The following is a 24751-nucleotide window of genomic DNA, read 5'->3' on the forward strand; positions in this document are numbered from 1 at the left end:
AGTTCACTTCTCTTTGCTCCAAAACAGTTCTGATTGAAGATATCATTCATATATAGATCATTGACATTACAAAAGACATTGTGCTGTTAACAGTAAATGATATTGATTCTGATAAAAGCTTCACAGTGTATGCATACTGCAAAACATCATCTCAAATAGATGCAATCTTTATTTTGTTAATTATAGCTCAGTAAAACTGGAAAAAAAAACCCCAAAACCAAAACCAAAAAAACCCCCAAAACCAGTTGGTTATAGAAAGATGAATAAGACTATACCACCTCCAAGGAGTTTATTGGAATAGAAAATGTAGTCACAGATAAATACAGTATATAATAGGATGTGATACATTCTATAGAAGAGACCCAAGAAGAATGAAAGAAAGCTTTGCAAGCAGATAACAAGATAGTAACTTAACAATTTTTGCGTAATAAGTAAGAGGAAGTGGTGCAGGTTAAGTCTAGCCAGGAAGGCTGGAATCAGGTCTTGGGAGAATTTTGATGTCCTTCTAAATATTCCTAAGGGAGTGGAGGACTGTCAGAGTCAGAACAAATGTAAAATCACTTATAAATTTGCCCTCTCTTTCTGTTCCCCACCCCAAATCTTTCTCCCAGTTCTGTTCCTGACCCATGGTGACATTATTAGAATCATACTTGAGGAATGGTATCTCAAGTTGTAGGAGGATAGAATGCAATAAATACATTACAGGGTAATTCATTATTAAGGACCTGAGCAGTCATGGAATAGGAAGGAATGAGAACAAGAATCCTTTAAAAAAATAGAATCAATAGGAGATTTTGCCTAATTTCAAGTGGGTGTGGGGATAGGGCAGAGGAAGAGGAAGACATGTTAATGACCAGTGCCTTTTCAAGCCCATCTGACCAGAAGGATCCAGCTGTCATCAAGTGGGAGAGAGCTTGCAGGAAGTGGAGAACAGAGGACACTAGGGTCTTGCTTTGAGGCACTTTGAGTGTGAAGTGCTGTGAAGGCATCAGATTGGTCCCGGAGTGTGGACTGTCGATACGGAATCCGGGCCCGGGTAGCAGCTACTCCTCTTCTCTGTCTACAGGGCATTCACCTCGTTTTGACAAAATACTGCTTAACTTTGCTGGCCTCTTTTTCTGTATAGACAGTTCTGAAGTTGTGGAGACAATTGATTTAAGAACCATAGTGGTTAATGCAGTATATACAAAGCCATCATTTCTAAGAGGTATGAGGTCAAAGTGTGATTCAAGTGACCTCCAGATTTGACCATTAATTTTATGGTAATGGAAGCAATGGCTGCTTTCACCTCAAACACACGGGGTGCCCCCACGTTTGACACAGATTGCTGATTGTCTTATTTCCTGTCACTCCTGTCCTTTACATTTTGTCTGTAAGGAAAGCATAAGATAGATACCATTTGTAGATTTAGTGCATGTTGACATTTTCAGCATCGACCTAGGATTGGTCAATTACATTTGCCTTCAGTTCTTTGAGAAGTCTAAATGCAATGAACAGTTTGTTTATAAGAAAGCAATTGTCTCTCCTGCTTTGTGAGGTAACAGGATTCACTTCAACATGGGATCACAGCTGCCCAGAATGTAGTCAAGTTCCTTTCGCATCTAGTCTTAGGTTTACGAGCTCAGTCTTGTACCATATCATCAGCGTCCTTGTGTATATATGTGTTTCCCCTAACAATTGGTGGTTTGTGCTCCAGTTGTTTTTTTTTTCCACTTCTTCCACCATGTGATGTCTGGCCCTAGATTGCAGAATGTAAATATTAAGCATATTTTACTCATGACCTTTACAGAAGTTAAAATTTTCAGTTGGCCCTGTAGGTCTCAGATGGTGCCAGAACAGTTGGTGCTAGCTAAAAGAGTTTTTTAGCTCTGTCAGCATTTGAACCTGTTTGAGATTTTAGAAAATTGTACCACCTTTTTGTTTTTTTTACCATTTGACCCCCAATAGATGGTGATAGACCCCAAGCATGGATTCTCTCTTCCAGAGACCAGAATACTCTGTAAATGCAGGATTTGAGATAGGCTTTTACCTTGCGTGATCTGTTTGGCAAAGGTAGGTCTTTTATTGCTGTTCTCACTCATGGGCCTCTGGTGTCCCGGCTGACCTTGGAAGAGGAACTTCAGTTCCCGTTCCTTCTGAGACTGATGAAGTCTCTGTTGTTTTTGCTTCCCCATCCCTCTGCAAAGGCAGTGTGCCCATATTCCTGCCTTCCTTCTGTTGTAAGATCTGCCAGCCATACCAGTCATGGCACTTTGGGGAAAGTCTTAGTACCTCCAGGGCCTCAGCTCCCACTAAGTCTCCCAAAAGGGGTGAAGAGAGAGCTTCTAGCTCATCTCTCTCCTTCCGGCTCTGGCTGCCGTTAATCCTCTTAATAAACTCCCATGCCCTTTCAGGGGTGGAATGTGTGGATGTTATTCACACAACTGACTGTAGGTTACAAAGCTCTTCCTACATACTCTTGTCCCATCTCTTACCAGGCATTTGCCTCTCCAGCTTGGCCATATCCAATCACCTCCTATCCTATCATTCTGTTCTCTCTTACTCCTACCTTGTACCTGGTACTCCTTCTGCCATAATGCCTTCTGTGCCCCTTCCCTCCACCATTTGTTATTTGCTAACTGCAGCTGGCTGAAGTGTGTGCTTTCAGGCTTTCTCTGGAATGCTTTATGCTTGCCTCTTTTCTGCTCTCTCCCAGGCAGGTGTAGATGTCTGTGCCCTGTGCTCCCATAGTATTGGCTTCATCTCTCTGTTACATTTTTAGGCTGCTTACAGTCACGGGTCTGAGATGAATAAGATATTTCCACTGAGGTGGTGCTCGATAAGAATGTGAAGACTGTATCTCAAAGGAAACTACGGGTGAAGGGTTATTGTTTCTGCATCTGTTGTCATTATTCACGAGCTCAGTAGTTTGAGAAGTTTGTATAACCTGTTGCGACTTTTAGAATAAAATGTGAATTATATGGGAATTCTGTATCTCGATTCCACTTTTAAAAATTATTTTTAAGTGTACTTTTTCTTTGATCGCTGAATCATTACAATTTTATATCAAGACATGGTACACACACATGTGTGTAGCTGTGTTTATTTGAAACTAAAAGTTTTAAACGATAATGCTCTACTTGTAATGAACACTGATGTTTTCTTTTCTTTCTTTTTTAGCTTTTCTCAATACTGTTCTTGACCATTAGATAGATTTCACAATCCCTACAGGTCACAGTACTTTGGAAGCCATACTTTGCTCTGTGATTAAGACTTGAAGTATTTGATGTAGTAGTCAGGGTTCAATGAGAGAAATTCAACCAGTAGGAGATATATATTAAAAGATTTATTGCAAGAATTGACTTATGTTGAATAAAAGGGTTGATATGCAAGTCTGAAATCTGTAGGGTGGGCTCTCTAGATGAGATGGAGGATTGAACTCTGTCCCAGGCTGAAGCCACTGTCTATAGGCAGAATTGCGTTCTTAGAATGTCTTCATTTCTACTCTTCAGGCCTTTCAACTGATTGAATCAGGCACATCCAGATTAATTTCCCCAACTTAAAGTCAACAATTTGAGACTTGAATCACATCTACAAAATACCTTACTGTGATATCTAGAGTAGCATTTGATTAAGTAAATGGGGGCTATAGCCTAGTCAAGTTGACACATCAAAGACGATCACATTTGGTGTGAGGAGTCTGGTCGTCAACCTATTTTATCCAAGGAGTATGAATCAATTTTTGTACACTACCCTAGGATGCTTTACATCACATTCATTTCCTTTGCTACACTAAATTGAACTTTTTGTGAGATTTCTCACCTACTTGTTTGACTGATAAATCAGACTCCTCAGTGGTTTTGAGGTTTCTTCCATTACAATGGGACACCTGGTGGCTTAGTCAGTTAAACCTCTGACTTTGGCTCAGGTCATGATCTCACGGTTCGTGGGTTTGAGCCCCGTGTCGGGCTCTGTGCTAACAACTAGCTCAGAGCCTGGGGCCTGTCTTCAGATTCTGTATCTCCCTCTCTCTCTGACCCTCCCCTGTTCGTGCTGTCTCTCTCTGTCTCTCAAAATAAATAAAAAACATTAAAAATTAAAAAAAAAAAGATATTTCTCCATCACGTAGGTAAACACAGTTTCTGGGAGTCATATAGAGACCTGTGTGTTGGGAGCCAGACTTTTAGTTTAAATTGGAGATATTTAAATTTTTTGGTAATGTTTAGTTTTGAGAGAGAGAGAGAAACAGAGCACAAACAGGGGAGGGACAGAGGGGAGACACAGAATCCAAAGCAAGCTCCAGGCTTCATGATGTCAGCACAGAGCCTGACGTGGGACTCGAACTCACAAAACAGCTAGATCATGACCTGAGCTGAAGTCAGCTGCTTAACCAACTGAGCCACCCAGGAACCCCTTAAATTTAGGAGATATTTAACCCATACTGTTACTTCTAATGATCTCCTGGAAGATCATTAGAAGTTCCTTAAAAGGCCCTTTTACTCTGTCTCTAGGCAAAATCTTGGGCCTGGGGTGCTCTTCCCAAGGTTCCCAAATCCTTTGGGCTTAGTGCTTAGTTCTCATGATAACTCATAGCCCTTTTTACAGAGGTGCAGCCACCCTTGGGGGCTTCACCTGAGGGTTGTCAATTTCTATACTTGGGGAACTTCTATACCCTAGGAAAGCCTTGCTTCCCTACCCAGCCCCAAGAGAAGCCTTCACACCCCTTTTGGTGTAGCCAGCCCCTTCCTTTTCTCCCCTTTAACTTCCCCACCCACAAATACTCTAGTACTCCACTCCATCGACTGTCCTATTTAGACAGTTCAGAATAATATCCTTCTATGGGCCTTGAGAAACAGAGCTGGCACTGGTAGGGGAAGAAGAAGCAAATACCAACTGCTAAGACAAATGCTAGAACAGATCTGGACTTACTAACTCGTTCTGTTGCTTCTGTACAAGAGTGTTAACTTCTGTGAATGAGAAGTCAGTTATTTTTCTTAGGAGATGACCCCATCTCCCCCCAAAAAGGGTGCCAATTGGTGCTAATTAGTTCAGTTTTTCCATGATGAAGACACCTGTCCAGTGGGAACTGGACCAAGGCTACCAATTCATGTCATGCTGGCCACCAGTTGTCAATTTGTAAAACATATGTCTCCAATTTAAACTAAGTCTGGCTGAGCTGAAAGAGAACATTGCTAATTTCTCATGGATATGTTTGATTGTTTATAATAATTTGGAAAATACTGTGAAAAACATGAACATCAGTGGAATCACTGAGTTTTCTGTTAAGCTGTTGACTGGAAAAACACGCTAATTTGGGCTTCATTGTCTTAGAGTTTGTCCAGATTTAGAATGAGCTAAATTTATATTTATTTATGACAGAATCTCTTCCTGATTATTTTAATGGCATAAACTGTTTTTGCGAGGAGATATTAAAGCTTTTCAAGTACTTAAACAGTACATATTTGCAGATAAATGATACTAATTATAATTCAATTCTCTTCTCAAAATGGAGAAATATGGGACTTTCTAGTCTTTTTATTTCATTGATAATTTCAGTATATGTAGCCTTAATAAAACTCTATCTATTTTGAAATATTTTATTAAAGATCTTCAAGTATATAGCTTTATCTCCCCAAAGAACTAACCATAGCCATTTTAAATTCAAAAAGTTGTCATCCTCCATATTTGGATGTTGATTATTTTTAAGTATGAAGTTTTTGGTGCCACTGATAATACAGAAAAGTGTATTTGATTTTATCATGGGTTTTATACACATTTGATGAATATGTCTAGGGATATGAAAATTTACAACACTATAAAAGATGTAAAAAATTATCAATATATGATTATCTTTATCAGATATCAAAAGACTAGTTTCAGAGCCAGAGAGTTATCTGTATCAAGGGCTTTGTGATGGTTAATTTTATGTGTCAACTTGGCTGGGTCACAGTGCCCCGATATTTGGGTCAAACATTATATTAGATGTCTCTATGAGGGTGTTTTTAAATGAGATTAATGGTTCAATTACTGTGTGTGTTGAGTAAAGCAAATTGCTCTCTATGATGTGAATGAGCTTCATCTAACCAGTTGAAGGCCTGAATAATAAGAGACTAAGTTCCTCTGAAGGAAGGATACTTTTGCCAGTGAGCTGCCTTCATATTTGAACTACAGCATCAACTTTACCCTTGGTCTCCAGCCTCCTGGCTCACCCTGAAGATTTTGAACTTGTGAGCCTCTATAATTGGGTGAGCCAATTCCTTATATATGTAATACAATTACAGATATTATATATATTATACTATGTATCACACACACACATAAACACACATAGATATATACATATCCTGTTGGTTCTGTTTGTCTGGAGAACCCTGACAAATATAGGGTTCTTTGTGTCGCCTTTTGAGCTAGCCTGCTCTGTACTTCTCATTGTGTAGAGTATGTTTGTTTTTTCACTTCTTGTTCTTTAGTTATCCATGAAAACACTAGGCTTATATTTAGTGAAATATACCTTTTGTTCTTACAGACTTTGTCTTGGTTAATTATCCTTATGTATACCAAGTATATTGTTCTCTGAGCTTCAGATTTCTCATGTAAAAATATGAAGAGTATGGACTCCCTTTACTCTTTCCTGCCTTATTTACTGGATCAGTTCGTACCAGGGTTAAAGATGATTTGTGTTAATTTGGGTTAAACTACCATCTGTAGTTTACTTGCAATTACTTCAGCACTATGCGTCACAATATTGATGGGCATAACTTTGTTTTAGGAGCCTTTAGTTAGCATTCCAGGTATATTGATCACAAATCCTAGGATAAGTTAGTATTTGACGTTTATTTATTTTTGAGAGACAGAGAGAGACTGAGCATGAGCAGGGGAGGGACAGAGAGAGAGGGAGACGGAATCCGAAGCAGGCTCTAGGCTCTGAGCCGGCAGTGCAGAGCCCCCCACAGGGCTCGAACTCATGGACCACGGGATCATGACCTGAGCTGAAGTCGGAGGCTTACCTGACTGAGCCACCCAGGCACCCCAAGAATAAGTTAGTATTTGAAAGACCTAAATAGAAGTCGACAATCCAGAATCGGGTACTTTAAATCTACACAAGAATCAATCAATCAATCAATCAATTAATTAATGTTAATTATTGTTAAGAATGTTACAATTGATTACTAAAATAAATGATGTTGAACATATATGGATTGGCCTTAGAAATATTTTGTGTTAATGGACTTTGAATTGGGTAAGGCAAGCAAGCTAGCAGCTTTTGGAGTAACACCTATGTCAAGTACTCCTGTGGCTCTGTTTTCTGATATGTAGGACTCCATTGAGTGGCCCCAATAGAAGGTTAGATACATACTGTAGAGTATTGTCACAACTGCTTTAGTACACCTTCATGCAGGTTACTTGTCAGAGAAACTTAAGAAGAGAAACCTGGGACTTTACTAAGTATACAAGACAGAGCTCTTGGTCTGGTTTTTCACCTTCCTGGTCATTAATGTGTTTGTGTGTGGCCAAAAGCTGTCACCTATTTAGAATCTTTGGAGACTACCCGTGTTTGCTCCCAAATACCTGATAATTGTGAACTCCGGTTTGGCTTAGCTCAGGTTGCAACAAAAACCTAACATACTCGTTGCCACATACCAGGCAGTCAAGAAATAAGAATTCTCACTGTCATAAGTCAGTGAACTGCATTCTGGGGGAAGAAGAGGAAAGCTGAGGTTGCATATTACTCAGAAGCCAATAGGATGCTCTTTTCTGTAGATGGCTTGTCACCAAATGTGTCTTCAAAACTTTTTTTTTTAATTTTTTTAAAATGTTTTATTTTATTTTTGATACAGGGAGAGACAGAGCATGGTCAGGGGAGGGGCAGAGAGAGAAGAAGACACAGAACCGGAAGCAGGCTCCAGGCTCTGAGCTAGCTGTCAGCACAGAGCCTGATGTGGGGCTCAAACCCACAAACTGTGAGATCGTGACCTGAGCTGAAGTCGGAGGCTTAGCCGACTGAACCACCCAGGCGCCCCCAAAACTTTTAAGATGCGGATTATCTGCTGCGTGTTTTCTTTTAGCTTCTATTTAGAGTCACTTTAGCAGAGGTGCTGAAATCACGTGGCAGTGAGTTTGGGCGCTGCTGAGGAAGCTGGTGGTGCGGGGGTTGGCTGTGGAAGCCGGTGAGAGCTTGGCTGATGCGCGTGGCGCCAAGCCCTCATCTGCAACGCGGTGCGCTGGAGCCGGGAACGTTTTCCGTCTCTGATGTGTCAGGAAACCCAGACAGCAGGTGGCACTGAGACCTTGTGGAAACATGGCGGGAGATTCCTTCCAGTCAATATTTCCATAAGATTCTGAATTTATTTTGACCTGCATTGATTAAACAAAATGTGTCATAAGGAAGTAAAGGAAAAAAATTTTTTTCTTATTGTTCAAAAAGTGTTGCTGTTGTTGTGAAAAAGTGCTGTAGTTCAAACCACCAGAAATGTGAAAAAGAATGAGCTTAGTTAAAATCTCACAATAAGCTAATTTTAACTTTATTTGCTTTCTGTAGCCTTGGGTTCCTGGGTCAGAAATGTCATTGCTAACTCTAACTTGTTACCCCTAAAAGCCTGTGTCTGCTGTAAAGGAAGATATAGGATCTTGTTTTTGTTTCCTTTGATGAAGGAACAGACTATCACTTGTTGGCTCTGAAACAAGAAGCCAGACTTAAACGTCCTTTTGTTTGCTTTTCTCAGTGAAATAGCACAGGAACAATATGAAGGTGACTGAACTAAATATATATAGTGATGAACTGTGTGTGTATATACATATATATGAACTATAATATATATGTATTGGTGATGTTGAACATTAGGGCCCAGGGTGCTGTTAGCTCTTAGTTTTTGGCATTCTAGGAATATCATAATTTGCAAAGCAGTTATGGTAATATAAATAGAAATGATAGAACCACTGTTAAGAATATTGAAAGTATCAAAATCATATTGATAAAAAGGGAAGTTGTTTATACCTAAGTCAACATAACATCCCTTTTATCTCTGAGATTTTTCCTGATTTTCCTGAGATCCACAAGCCAGGCAAGTGATGAGCCTGTGTAGGGGTAGTGCACTGTTCTGGACATAGGTAGGGATTTGGGCAGACCAGTCTATATAATGTTATCAAAATAGTTATGTAGATTTTGGTTTCAGGGATATTAAGCATCATCGTGGATGAAATATTCAAAACTTGGGTATAAACAAGAGCAGGAGAGGAGTGTGGGAATCTGGGGATGTAGTGGTATCTCTTACGTTGCCCTGGGTAAGCTCTCCCTCCTCCATCCTGGACCTCGCATGATTACATGGATTATCTCATTTCATTTCCAGTATAACTTTATGAGATAGGTATACTTATAATAACAGTCATTTTGTAGATAAGGAAACTGAGACAAGAGCTATGTAGCTAGAGAATTTAGGACGTCTTCAAATTAGATTAAAAGTGGGCTCATACCTATTGGAACTATATATATGCAGATAAAGATAGGAGTATGGGTATAGATAAGTAGACATAGGTACAGTGTGCTTTTTTGTTTTAATATGTATTTCAGAGCCTTGCATGTCAACAGATAGATCTTTCTAATCATTGCATAACATTATATGTTCATATATATCATAATTCAGTAAGACATTTTATCAGTGGACATTTCAGCAGTTTCCAACTTTGGGCTATTACAGATAGTGCTGCATTGAACTCACATGAACATCTTTGTACACATTTGCAAATACCTCTCTAAATACATAAATGTAGTATTATTAGGTCAAAGGCATTTACATTTAAAATCTTGATAAGCTGTTCTCAAATTATGTTCCCCACCCTGCTTTTCCAAGACTATTCTTTTCCCTGTATTCTCACAAACAATAGATGTGACAGTTCTTTTTTTAAACAATTCATTTGGTTGAATTCCTGGTATTTCCTTGTTGTATTTGACATTTGCTTAATTTTTAGTGAAGCTGAATGACTTGACATCATTAATTGAGCAAATGTTTCTTTGTTGATTCTAAATAAATTTTCCCTACTTACACATGCAGTTGTTTGAGGTGGTAAAGCTCTTTGTATATTATACATATTCATACTTCATCTTGATATTTGACAATTTTTTTCTCCTAGTATTTGACTTTTCTTATAATTTGATTATGGCGTATTTGTAGTCTAGAAATTTTTAGCATTGAATTTTAATCAAGTAGTTTATTCATTTCTTTTAAGATTTCTAGGATGGGGCGCCTGGGTGGCTCAGTTGGTTAAGCGTCTGACTTCTGCTCAGGTCATGATCTCATGATTCATGGGTTCGAGCCCTGCTTCAGGCTCTGTGCTGACAGCTCAGAGCCTGGCGCCTGCTTCTGATTCTGTGTCTCCCTCTCTCTCTGACCCTCCCCTGCTCACACTCTGTGTGTGCGTCTCTCTCAAAATAAATAAACGTTAAAAATTTTTAAAAAAAAGATTTCTAGGATCTGTGGCTTTGTAGCAACATCCTAAGAGGCTCTAGCCAATTAAACATTGTCTGTATTTTCTTTAGCCCCTTTACAGTTTATAATGTTTTTGTTCTTAACAACTTTAAATTTTACTTTTGTTATTTATATGAGATAGGGTTTTTATCAGATAGATATTTCATTCTTTCCCTACTACTTATTGAATAGATCATCGTAACTAATTTGAATAGAAAGTAGAGGAGTAGAACAGAGTAGAATACAAGAATAGACCTACCTTGGGGCCAAAACTGCATTGCCTTCATAAATGAAGTTTTATTATGTTTGATATCTCATAGGGTCTGTCTCCATCCTATTCTTCTTTTTAAGCACCTTGTTAGTTTTCCATGAAAAAATGTGAGTGGGATTTTAATTTTGACTGCCCTGTCTTCATAAATTAATTTGGGACAAACTAACACTTACAGTAATTTAGGAGTGTAGATGCCTTTACAATATTAAGAATTGCATCCAGGATATGGCATGCTATTAACATATTTAGGGCTTTTTGTATTTTTCAGTTAAATTTTATAGAGAAGGATATCCTTACACATTTATAATTAGTAATTTCTGGATATTTTATAGTTTCTGATCTTTGTTATATTTTCTAAATTATTGAGGTGATTTTGTGTGTGTATTTTTTTATTATGTTACTTTACTGAATTCTTTTTAGTCCTAAGCATGTTTATGTTAAGCCTTTTGGATTCTTCAAGTAAACGATAGCTTTGTCAGCGTATAATGAATTCTGGCTTTTCTTTTTCAGCTTATACGTTTTTCCTATATACCCACGTACTTTATCACTCTGTGAACAAGTTGAAGATGAAAAGTATCTTACATTATTTTTTCCTATAGAATGAAATGGCATATAGTAATCTGATTGCTAGATGCCTCAAAAATTATTTAAAATGCCATTTTCCAACATGGAGTCATACAGTTATTTGTTTTATTTGTTCCAGGCTACCCCCATATGATCTTTATAAACCAGCTTGACTGAGGAAGAACACTTGATAGCAGAATATTTTGGGATCCTAAGAAAAGTCAAGAAGGTGTTAATTTATTTGAAACAGTTCTCCCATACTTATATTTTACACACATACACACATCTATTTATTAACTTACTTACTATGTGGTAGCAATATTGAGCCATCCTTCCAAATGGATATCATTTAAATCCAGGTTATGCAATCATGTATATATTCTTGGACCTTTAGCGGATTTTGACAAGTAGCAAACATTAATGGAATAATTTCCAGTCACATCTGCCAGTAGTTTCCAGGACGTGTAAGTTCCAGGTCCAGCTAACTTTTTGTGTGTTGTGAAAGTTTGCTTCCCTAGGCATGTTCCCTTATAGTCCACTGAGCTCTCTTGTGTTTTTTAAAAATATAGATATAGATAGGGATTATTTTGTCTAGGATCTTATATTTGAAGTAAACATTCTGCGTCTTCTACCACTCAGATATATGAATGCTTGTTTATTGTTTAAAACTCAACTCATATATTTTCCCCTTCATGGAATTCTTCCCTTTCTCAGGCAAATGAGAAAGAGTACTTTGCATAGCCTTCTGTTACATCCTTTATCACATTATATTGTAGCTGTTTACTCTGATTTCTGTGTCCCCTCTGAGCTGTGAGTTACTTGAGACCATGCCTTCTCCAGTGTCCTGCACAATGTTTGGCACAGAGCTGGCCCTCCGTGAAGTTTTGACGGATGCATTAATGTGAATAAGTGATTATCAAAACTTATAAGGGAAGTGAAAGATCAAAAGGGCTGTCTAAGAGAACGTTATCGATCTGACAACTTAAGAAAAATATTGGTTCTGTGGAAGGGGCATAGGAGGCATATTTTATGAAAAGATTAATAAAAATAAGGTACAAACCCTATACTTTGGAAATATGCATTTGATGCAGTGATGTTTATTATGGTGGAGAAACGTGGTCGAGACCAAGTGAGTGGCATGAGGCCATGAAAGCATGTTGAAAGTCAGGAAGAAAAACAGTATTATAAAAATATTCTAAGTGACATGATTTTGATAAATGTGTACCATAGGAACCACACTACATCTGCTTCCATATATGCATGTATTTCATATATGTAGGTTACCATATACAGCATACAAGACTTGCCAGTTTCCATATAAGATGAATGTAAAACACACCTGGACAGCAGGGCCAGCTTTCTAGGTGATAGACTTGATTTCTTTCATCTCTGACCTTCTGTTCTGCTTTCTTTTTTTATTATGGCTTTTTATGTCTATTTATTAAAACAAATTTCCAAGATTTTAAGATTTTGGAGACATTACAGAGTTTTTTCGGGCATAGTTTAGATACTTAATAATTATTAACACTAATTGAAAATGTCAGTTTTTGTAATACATATTAATTGGACTTGATGAATGTACATTTCTGTCTTTTAGATATTCCTCAGTGAATTAAGTGAGGGATAGTATACCTATTTCCAGTTAGTTTTCAAATAGAACAAATAAGGACAATCAAGCTTCTTATGGCTACATCTGAAGACCACATTTAGTAATCTTTCAAATGATCTAGGTCAGAAAGAAAGAGCTAGCAATATTCTAGTTCTCTGCACCTCTCAAGCAATATTTTTATAGTCGTTTTATTGAAAGGCTCTGTGAGAATCTAATTTGGATCTACAGGCAAGTTAAATAAGAGATGAAAAGGAGAGCTTAACACAGCTCAGCACAGTGTAGAACAGAAGTCGGTTTCAGTGACTCTGTGATTGAAATACAAGTATAGTAGTGACACACCACAACACTGGGGCTTGTGTAGGTCACAGCATAAGACAGGTTCAGTGTGGGTGTTTGCTCGGGCACCTTCAGGGTCCTTCACCATAGTTTCTTCAGGAGCCAGCAAAGCCTTGCTGCAGATGTGGTATATGCTGATTCTATAACAGGCAATGAATTTTGCTATTCAGATAATACATTCTGTGGCTACCATTGTCTCCCAAATTATTAAAGGTGGTAGAATGACATACCTTTTAAAATGTAGGTTATTTTTATTCTGAGTCGATTCTCCTTTTCTTAACATCTCATTGTACAAAACTTGTAACTTCCCTGTTTTTCAGTACTTAGCAGGGCTTAAAAAATTTAAGAATGCTGTCTTTCCTGGATTATCATCTTCTTGTGACCTCTTACTACAGGTTTTCAGCACATACTCAAACGAAGACTATGACAGGAGAAACGATGAAGTGGACCCCGTGGCTGCTTCTGCCGAGTATGAACTTGAAAAGCGTGTAGAAAAGCTGGAACTTTTCCCAGTGGAGCTAGAGAAAGGTAGATGAGCTCTACGATCTTTGTAATGTCATTTTATTGCTATTTTAATAATACAGAAATGCCTTTATTTTCCCCAAATGTAGTGGCCCCTTTCTCCCCAAGGGTTGGATAAAGTTTTAATTCTCCTGGAAGATTTAATTTATTTATTAAATTTCAAAAGCAGTTGAAATGAGCTCTGTCTAGAAGGTAGGCTGAAAGACTCTTCCCTCCCACGCCCAGCAGAAAGCCATCTGCTGTAGTTGGCTGGAATGGTGACCAGGTGTCGGGATGTGTGGGTGGGGCCTCCTGCTTGGTCGGTACCCTTGCAAAGGTGAGAGTCCAGAGGGAGTGGGGAGACGTGAGAGCTTGGGGCAGGTGGTTGTTTTGTTTTTGCTTTTGAGTTCTTGGCAGAGGGAGAGTGGTCGTGGTCGGACTCTGAATGTGGTAGATGGGAGAGTGCTGGGCCTTTAGATTATTGATTCTGGAATGAAGGCAGTGGAATCTTCTTATTTCTGAGGGGAGAGGCTAAGAGAGAGCAGGGAGAATGGGAGCCAAGGGGCTTTCTCTCGGTTTCTCGTCTTGGAATCCCAGCCTGCCTGCAGCGGGAAGTGAGGACCCATCGGTCCAGAGACTGCCATGTCCATCCTCATGTAAGATGGGCTTTCAGGAATGGCGGGGGACCCAGTGAACAGGGAGATATCACATCTCAGAGAGCCTTAGGGAAAAAAGCAGAACAAACATATGACAGCTTGAATAACAAAAAGAAGCAAATGAAAAACCAAATGAGGAATAACAAAAAAAGAAGCAAATGAAAAACCAAATGAGGCTTAAAAAAGACATTCTTAAGCAAATCAACAACAAAAACGATTTTTTTAAAGTTTATTTATTTGTTTTGAGAGAGAGAGAAAGCAGGGGAGGAGGAGAGAATGAGAGAGGGAGAGAGAGAATCCCAAGCAAGTTCGGCACTTCAGTGCAGAGCCTGATGCCAGGCTTGAACCCACGAACCATGAGATCATGACCTGCACCAAAATCAAGAGTCAGCTGCTTAACCTACTGAGCCACCCAGGCACACCCAAAAAACGATTTTAAAATTAAAAATTTCAGTAGAGGAACTGAAGAGGAAAATATGGTATTGTTGAGACTCAAACTGGTAGCCTAGGAGGTCAAGTATAAGAAATAAACCAAACTAATTCTTAAAACAATAGAGTAAAGGTTCATGAGAAATCATGAAGGAGACCCAGCATGTAAATTGAAGGTGACAGAAGAGGAAAAGGCTGTAGAGGATGAGACACGTGTTAGATAAAACATAGAAGAAATTTTCCTGAGCTCAAAAAGACCTGAGCCTCCTATTTAGAAAGGCCTAGCCAATTGATGAGCAGTGAAAGGGCTTAAAAAAAAAAAAACATCTCACACTTAGGGATGGCTAAATGCTCATCTTTAAAGTAAAAATTTTATAAAAATACCACACAATGAGTGTGCTTTGTAAGAAGTAAAGGTGCTTGCAAAAGAACATCGTTAGACTAGCATCAGATGTCTCATTTCTAACACTGGGAGTAGGAGGCAACATAGAATTTCACACAGCCAAACCAGAGAGCGTTTGCCTATCCTGATGAAAGAAAGAGAGTTGCTGATATCTAAGGACTTAAAGAACATGTCACCTGCACCCTTCCCAATTAGCAGGGAGGGAAAAAAACAAGGTGCGACTTGTTCTAAACAGCAAAGGTCAGGGGAAAAGAGTTGAAAACTGTAACTATTAGGCATCAAATTACTTGGATTAAAAAAATGTAAAGAATACCCATCACTGCACCAACGTGACTGGCTAATTGTTCCCATTAAGAGACACTCTCATTTGAAGTTAATAAGGATGTAAGAGTTATACTTAGGTTTTTCGTTGATTTACAAATGTAAAAAACCATTCCTAGCTTAGGGCCTATACAAAAACAGCTGCATTTGGCCATGGGCCATTGTATTGCTTATAATATAGCAAAAATGAGAATAATCCAAATATTCATTTATGATGGAAAAGGGTAAAATGAAGAAGCCTCAGTTCCATGCAGCAGTGTGTATGATTCTTACAAACATGAAATTGAAGTGGAAAGAAGCAAATCACAGAAGTATCCATTCAGTGTAATTCCATTTATTTAAATGTCAGAGCCAGGAAAAATTAAACAGTGTATTGTTTAGAGATACATAAATAAGTGGTTTTTAAAAGAAATATTTAGAAAAAGGAGGGAGTGAGGGGGCACCTGGGTGGCTCAGTTGGTTAAGTGTCCATCTCCTGATTTTGGTTCAGATCACGATCCCTGGGTCATGAGATCGAGCCCTGTGTCGGGTTCCATGCCTGACCATGGAGCCTGCTTGAGATTCTCTCTCTCCCCCTTTGCTCTTCTCCCCGACTCACTCTCTTTCTCTAAAATAAAATAAATAAAAACATAAAAATAAAAGAGGAGGGAATGATTGACACAGTATTTAGGGTAACAGTTACCGAGGGACGGGTTCTGATATGAGGGAGGGGGGAGTCGTGGACGTGTCGGGTGTTGGTAATGTTCTGTGTCTTTCTCAGTACATAGATGTTTAGTTTATTTTCTTCTCTAAACACAATGTTTGTAGATAAATGTCTTCATAATCTCTTGTGTTTTTCATAGTAAAACTTAAACTGGAAAAATTAAGCTAGAAGAGAACCAAATAAGAAACAATTATTTTTAATTTTTTGAGGAGCCTCCATACTGTTTCCCTAAGTGACCACACCAATTTGCATTCCCAGCAACAGCGCACAAGTGTTCCCTTTACACCGCATCCTTGCCAACTCTTGTTATCTCTGGTTTTATGGATGGTAGCCATTCTAACATTCTATCTAGAAATAAGGTGATTTCTCTTTGTGTCTTGATTTGCATTTCCCTCATAATTAGTGATGAGCACCTTTTGATGACCATATGATGGCCATTCATATACCTTCTTTGGAAAGGTGCCTGTTCACTTCTTCTGCCTCTTTTTTTTTTTTAACTGTTTTTATTTTATTTTTGAGAGAGAGAGAAAGATGGAGTGGGAGTGGGAGAGGGGCAGAGAGAGAGAGAGGGAGCCACAGAATCCAAAGCAGGATCCAGGCTCTGAGCTGTCAGCACAGAGCCCCATGTGGGCCTCGATCTCACAAACTATGAGATCATGACCTGGGCCGAAGTCGGATGCTCAACCTACTGAGCCACCCAGGTACCCTGTCTTCTACCTCTTTTTAATTGGATTTCGTTTTTTTGCTGTTAGATTGCATGAGTTCTTTATATATTTTGGATATTAACCCCTTATCAAATATTTTCCCCCATCTGTAGGCCGTCTTTCATTCTGTTAATGGTTTCCTTTGCTGTGCAGAAGCTTTTTAGTTTGAAGTAGTCCCACTTACTTTTGGTATCAAATCCAAAAAGTCGTTGCCAAATTACCTGCTATCTTTTCTTCTAGGTGTTTTATGGTTTCAAGTCTTAAATATGAGTCTTTAATACATTTTTTGAGTTGATTTTTGCATACAGTATAACACAACAGTCCATTCTTTTATATGTGGCTGCCCATTTATTGAAGTGGCTATCCTTTCCCTCCAGTATATTCTTGACTTCTTTGTCATAAATTAATTGACCAAATATGTATAGATTTATTTCACCGCTCTCTACACTGTTCCATGGATCTCTGTGTCTGTTTTTATGACAATACCATACTGTTTCGATTGCTATTGCTTTGAAATATAGTGATTCATTTCAGTTCAAGTCATGATCCAAGCCCGTGTTGGGCTCTGCCCTGAGCATGGAGCCTGCTTGAGATTCTGTCTCTCTCCCTTTCTGTCTTTTTTCCGCTTGTGTGCACGCTCTCTCTCTCTCTCTCTCTCTCTCTCAAAAACAAAAAAAAAAGAGAAAACCAATAAAATAATTGTTCTTCTTCGTCAAGTTTTCTTTAGCTATTTGGGTTTTTTTGTGGTGCTGTACAAATTTTATAATTGTTCTATTTCTGTGAAAAATGTCACTGGAATTTTGATAGAGATTGCTTTGAATTTATAGATTGCTTTGGGTAGAATGGACATTTAACAATGTTAATTCTTTGAATCCTTGACTATGGACAATCTTTCTATTTATTTGTGTCTTCAATTTCTTTCATCAGTGTCATAGCTTTCAGTATCTAGATCTTTACCTCCTTGGTTAAGTTTATTTCTAAGTATTTTATTTTTTTTGATGCAGTTCTAAATGGAATTATTTTCTTACTCGCTCTTTCTGATAGTTCATTGTTAGTGTATAAATACTTAAATATGGTACAAACTATAGACCATAATACCAACAGAGAATTTACTTTTAAATTGAGGAAACTCTTAAAAAATATTTCAGTTAAAACTGGAAGTCTAATTTGGAATGCTCTTTAAATGTAGTAATTAGTATAAACAGCAGAAAACAAAAGATGACAAGTAATATATGATATGTATTATAATTATATATATGAAAACTAAATATGAAAAGCCAAACTGATTCTAATTTAAACATATTAAAATTGATAAGATTATATGTAAGAGGAGGTCACATGTCCTATACATATAAGAAAATTAATAATTTTTATATTTACATTAAGAACTTAAATATGAAAATGGGAACATTTCCTTTATAATAGCACAAAAACAACAAAGTGCTTATTAATCACTAAGAAAAGCAGTATTTGTTGAAAATCCATCTTTTTGAAAGATAGAAGATGTAAGCAAATAGAAGTATATACCATATTCTTGGATTTTTTAAAAGACTCAGTATGGGAAAGCCTCCCCTATTGTGCATCTCTGATACCTATAAATTAATATATAATTATTATATAGTTAATATATAAATTTAATGCAGTTCAAATGGAACGTCATCAGAGCTGGATTGGGACAGAGGACTGTGTAATGTAATACTAAATTTTATATGGAAAAATACAGACCTAAGGGAAGTATGAAAAAGAATGTGAAAGGTTTTCATTTCTTAAATATCTGAATATAATGTAAAGCCTCTATAATCACAACAAATTGTATTCATATAACAATTGATAAGTGGAACAAAATAGAAAATCCAGAGAAAGATGTTAGTATGCATGAGAATTTAATACATGACACATGTATGATATGCTAATACACCATTGAGGCCTGCGCAGGTCCCAACCTGTCTGTGGTTTGGGGTTGCTATCTGCCTCATAAAGCAACGTAGAGGGTTTGTCATCTGGGAAGACAAAGTTGTCTTCTCTGAAAAAGCCTCCTACATAGTTGGCTTTGGCTTTGGCCTCTTCTGAGAATAGAGAAGCAGGGATTGAGAACTTATTAGTCTGGGTTTTCAATTGAGGTAGAGAGAAAAGACAGTGCTTGTAACTCGAAAGTCCAGAGGTAGGTATAGTTACCTCCAGGACTCATTATTGTTAACCCAGCCTGGGCTCCATGACATGATAAAAGTGAATTTCTTAACGATAAAATAGGGGTGCCTAGGTGGCTCCATTGGTTAAGCATCCAGCTCTTGATTTTGGTTCAAGTAATGATCTCATGTTTGTGAGATTGAACCCATGTTGGGCTCTGCCCTGAGCGTGGAGCCTACTTTAGGTTCTGTCTCTCTCTCCCTCTGTCCTCCCTCCACTTGTGCATGCTCTCTCTCTCTCTCTCTCTCTCTCTCTCCCCCTCCCTCTCTCTCTCAAAAAAAGGAGACAACTGACAAAATAATAATACAGTTAAAAAAAGAGAGAATAGGGTGCTTTACAAATGGTTCTGGCATAACTGAGCATCTGTGTGGAAGAATATAAAGTTGGGCACCTTCATTTTCTTTGTATAAAAAATAAGTATGTGGATTAGATAATTAGATAATACAAATAAAGTATTAAGGATTTTGACGAAAAACTTGTAAGATTGCATATATCATGTAGGCATGTGGATGGAAAGGCTTAACTAAAAGAGGGATCAATCAATTATCCAACATTTTAAGCTTTTAAAGGCAATATTGTTAAACAGAGGAAATAGATAAGCGATGAGTTTGAGGAGGGACATCTTCATTATATATGACACGGAGTTAATATGTATCATATGCTAAGAATCTTTGCAAATTATCAGAAAAGAAAGATTTGAAAACTCAGTAGAAAAATTGGCAGTTTAACAAGAAGGACATCTACTGACCCATTTTCCTATGACTACAAGCTGAAATCTCATGAGCAATGAGCAGAATGCTAAGCCAATGCGAGCTTCTTCCCTGAGAGAAGAAATAAGCTGTGGGCTCCAGACTACAGTGCCAGTGTCTTCCATAGAAACACAGCCTCATGGTCTTTTCCATCTTTTCCTGGCTGCTTTGCCTGCTTACTTAGTGCTCTGCCTGTCCCTACGCAGAGGAGATTGGGCGGCTGCTGGATTCTTGACAGTTATGAGAATCAGCGGCCTTCAAGAATGTGGCTCTGAACTTGATCTATGCTTGACACATCTCCCAGAGAGCTTTACAGAGATGAAATCAGTCATCTGGTCACTGTGGGTGGTTGTATTCTTCCTTTAATTGTCTTTGAGTTATCATCTTGTCTTTCAGGTAGTCTGCACTGGAACCGAGGACGGCTCAAGCTATTATCGCTTGTCCTACAATTGGGTTTTCAGCTCTGCAAATCTGAGTAATTTTCCAGTGGCAGCAATCAGGGATGCTAAGGCAGGAAGAAAGATAATTTTACTGAACCCTGAGTTCAGGCAGGGAAAATGCAGGATAGTTGCAGGAAGGAACTACTTAATGGTGTGATGGCACAGAGAATCTGCAGTTGAAAGGAGATCTTTGAATGTACTGAGTTTGGGAAAGTTTCACTTACAGCTCAACACTGGCTTGACATATGATAATTCACAATGAAAAGAAAGTCCTATGAATATAATGAATGTGAACAAGAATTTGGCTAAATTCTTGATATGTACCAGCTTTCATATATGAGAGGAACCCAAAGGCATTATTTAATGTGGATGAGTCTACAGTGATCAACTTAAACACAAGAGCAGACGCTCTGGGGAGAAAATCTTGCATGTGTGTAAACACTGTGGGAAGGCTTTGGATCACCATTCAGCCTCTCACCTACACAGACAAATTCACACTCTAGCAAACCCAATGAGTATGATGGATATGGGTAAGAATTCAGCCATGCAGCTCACCTTTGTACACATAGGAGAATTCTTGTGGGGGAGAAAAAAACTTTGTCCATATGACCAGTGAGGAAGGGTCTGTAGTATGGATCTAAGTTTCCCTTCGTGAGAAAGTTCATTCTGGAGAGAGCCCGTAAAGCTGTAATAAATGTAGGAAAATTTTGGACAAGATGTATAGATACTCTGGATGAGTAGGAGTATCTATACCAGAGACATAGTGAGAATGAAATCAGTATGGGAAATCACGTGCGGGCAAACATTCTTAACATCAGGGCTGAAGGAACGTCGCCAGTGATTACTTGTGCACTAGTCACGCTGAAGTTCTCACCTGAAGATGTGGAATCACCTTTATCTGGGGGTGACATCAAAGAGTTTCTCCAGGGAGAACTCGATGAAGCTTCCTTTAGCACATAACTGAGTAAACAAGTCACGCTTTTGCTGAGTGACATGTTTTTAAACATATGTAGAATAAAGATGTAGAATTACGAATTGTACTTAGAAACACTTAAAGCAGAAGTCACTATCAAGTAGTAATAACCAGTGAGATGAACATTTTTGAAATAATTACTAGTTAAGAATACTTAGTGTATGAAATACTATTGCTAACAAGTCTTTTGAAAGCATCAGGCGTTCTGTTGAGTGGGTGAGCCAGTTGTCCTTTAACAATCCATAGCTGTTGATTGATTGGCTAGTGTTGATTTTGTTTTTACACAGCTAATACAACATGGTTACAAAGACTTTGAGCCTATCGGAAAATAACTTTGAATGTTAACCCAAAAATGCGGAATGTGAAATAGTGTCTTTTATTTCATTGATGTTAAAATATGTTTGTTCATGGAAAAGACAAATGGAAATATGGATAAACACATTATTGTAAATGAATTTAAAAATGTATTTGTCAGTGTTGTCACAAGGCAAGGAACATGGAACCAAAAGTGATGCCTGCCAGTAGAGAAGGGATTGGATAAGTTATGATGCCATCTCACCAGGAAATATTATATAATTATTAGAAGTGAGTTAAGGCTGTGTAAGTTGATACCCATGAGGTCTCCTTGAATTAGAGAATTAAGCTGCGGAGAAAACTAGGTATAATGTGATCTTATTTGTATAAAGCAAGTGGGAAGGAAAAATAAGCCATTTCATATACACACATATACCTATCTATGTATGTAGACTTCTATTTATGCATAGATACATATATATTATAGCTGTTGATACTCTTATGTGCTTGTCTAGTAAGACCAAGGAGAGTCATGAAAGGCACATGCCACCTGTGCCTTGGGGAATGGGGATATGAAACAAAAGGTAAAAGACCACATAAATGAAGGAGAAATTTTAGATATACTATGATCACACTTATTTAAAGTAATATATATGTGTTTTGGTGTGCATGCTTTTGTATTTAAAATATTATTTAGAGAGGCTGTGTTTTAAGGCAGATTGATTACTCAGTAATCCAATTTTTACTTTTCTTGGGATGACAATGAATAGCCACCTGCAGTAATAAAATGAGATTAAACCCACAGGCCTTTGGGAGAGTTTTATTTGACATCTTTTCCCCCCAGCAGTAGAAAAAAATATTCCGTCAAGGCAAGCATGTCCTATAGTCCATAAAGAACAAAATTAAAAGCAACATATACATCTCACCAGCTAACGTATGTATAAAACTTAAGTTGTATTTTTTCCCCCTTTCTCATAGATGAGGATGGACTTGGTATAAGCATTATTGGAATGGGTGTCGGAGCAGATGCCGGACTTGAAAAGCTGGGAATATTTGTCAAGACCGTAACGGAAGGTGGTGCTGCCCAGAGGGATGGCAGGTAAGCAAACTGCTATCGTTGATAACTAAAATCTTTTAAGAAACTTTGTCTGGAATTTCTTTCAATGGCTTCCTTCTTCTGAATTTTTAGTACAGAGCTTTGGAGTGTGTCTCAGAAAAAGAAAATGTTAAAGCACTTGAATTACTTCATGATTTGTAGACAAAATACCTGCTTTCTCTAGTGTATGTTAAATAATAGGTGGTTGGATCTATTACATATGTCTCTCTCTCCCTTTGATATGCATTGATCCATCTCTCTTTCTAGTGGAAAGTGGGCAGAAACATGGGTGTATATTGTTTAAGGATATGTACTGTGTAGATCAGCATTTAGTTTCATTTCAGAAATATCAAAACAAATGGCAATATTTCTGGCACTTTTGAGAATGCCTGAGATAGAAGGGATAATAGGAACCCTAATTCTGTGATGATAGTAATTCTGGAGCTAACATTTCTCAAAATGTATTCTGTCTAAAAACAGGTTCTTGATTGCCAACTTGTGGAATTAAAATCTCTCAGAGAGGAATCTGAGAGCCTTTACTTAAACACCCACTTTGGGTAATTTGGATGCATGCCAGCGCATCAGATGATTGTTGTTTTATGTCTTAGCTTTCATCATCTCAAGCTACAAGTATCTCTAAAGATTTTGATTAAATCCTCACACTAGTCTCCTGCTACATCAGGTTGGAACTGAAGCAGAGGTTGGCAATAGAAAAAAAAGTAGATCCAAAAATATGAGTGCCAAATTCAAAGAAATATTATCTTATTTTTTTAGGAGCACTGGAATAACTGGCTTTGATTTTTTTTCAAGGTTTAAGCATACATCACTTAACCATCTTACCAAAAAATGATAAAGCATGTTGAAAATCATTTGCAAATCTCTGGTGAGACCCATGGTAGCATTATTTCTTTCCTAATCCTAAAAACACATTGATATACATGGATATTTTCCAAGGGGAACTAAATTGATTCATTTAAATAGAAACCCACACCAGTATCATCTCTTTTTCTGTAAGGTTAGGGACCACATCTCTCAGTAGCCTTGTTTGTATTCCCATAACACTTGAACAGAGAAGGTCTGAAATGAGTCTTTTGAGTGAATGTTCAGTTGATTGAATGTGTATCACACTTCAAACAAATAAAGTGGGATATTAATATTTTGTGTTAAAAAGTAGTTTGTTAACACTTCCCTCTTTTTTTTTTAATTTATTTTTAAAATTTACATCCAAGTTAGTTAGTATATAATGCAGCAATGATTTCCAAGTAGATTCCTTAATGCCCCTTACCCATTTAGCTCATACTCCCTCCCCCAACCCCTCCAGTAATCCTGTTTGTTCTCCACATTTAAGAGTCTCTTATATTTTGTCCCCCTCCCTGTTTTTATATTATTTTTGCTTTCCTTCCCTTATGTTCATCTGTTCTGTGTCTTAAAGTCTTCATATGAGTGAAGTCATATGATATTTGTTTTTCTCTAATTTCACCTAGCATAATACCCTCTAATTCCACCCACATAGTTGTAAATGGCAAGATTTCATTCTCTTTGATGGCCAGTAATATTCCATTGTGTGTGTGTATATATATATATATATATATATATATATACCACATCTTCTTTATCCATTTATCCATTGATGGACATTTGGGCTCTTTCCATACTTTGGCTATTGTTGACAGTGCTGCTATGAACATTGGGGTGCATGTGCCCCTTTGAAACGGTATACCTGTATCCCTTGGATAAATACCTAGTAGTGCAACTGCTAGGTCATAGGGTAGTTCTTTTCTTAATTTTTTGAGGAGCCTCCATACTGTGTTCCAGAGTGGCTGCACCAGTTTGCATTCCTACCAACAGTGCAAAAGGGTTCCTCTTTCTCTGCATCCTCACCAATATCTGTTGTTGCCTGAGTTGTTAGTGTTAGCCATTCTGACAGGTGTGAGGTGGTATCTCATGGTGGTTTTGATTTGTATTTCCCTGATAATGAGTGATGTTGAGCATTTTTTCTTGTGTTGGTTGGCCATCTGGATGTCTTCTTGGAGAAGTGTCTGTTCATGACTTTTGCCCAGTTCTGCACTGGAT

At 37.9% G+C, this 24751-nt stretch overlaps 1 protein-coding gene across 1 annotated transcript in view; it reads left to right on the forward strand.

The window, feature by feature from the left end:
* The window catches only part of PPP1R9A (protein phosphatase 1 regulatory subunit 9A), a 314086-nt gene that overhangs the window by 153729 nt on the left and 135606 nt on the right, over positions 1–24751 (forward strand). The window contains exons 3-4 of the mRNA XM_029918866.1: positions 13618–13750; positions 22561–22681. Of these exons, the coding sequence (XP_029774726.1) occupies positions 13618–13750; positions 22561–22681 (254 nt within the window). The remainder of the gene's footprint in view (positions 1–13617; positions 13751–22560; positions 22682–24751) is intronic.

This window comes from Suricata suricatta, chromosome 2 (genome assembly GCF_006229205.1).
Source record: "Suricata suricatta isolate VVHF042 chromosome 2, meerkat_22Aug2017_6uvM2_HiC, whole genome shotgun sequence".
Lineage (NCBI taxonomy): Eukaryota > Metazoa > Chordata > Mammalia > Carnivora > Herpestidae > Suricata > Suricata suricatta.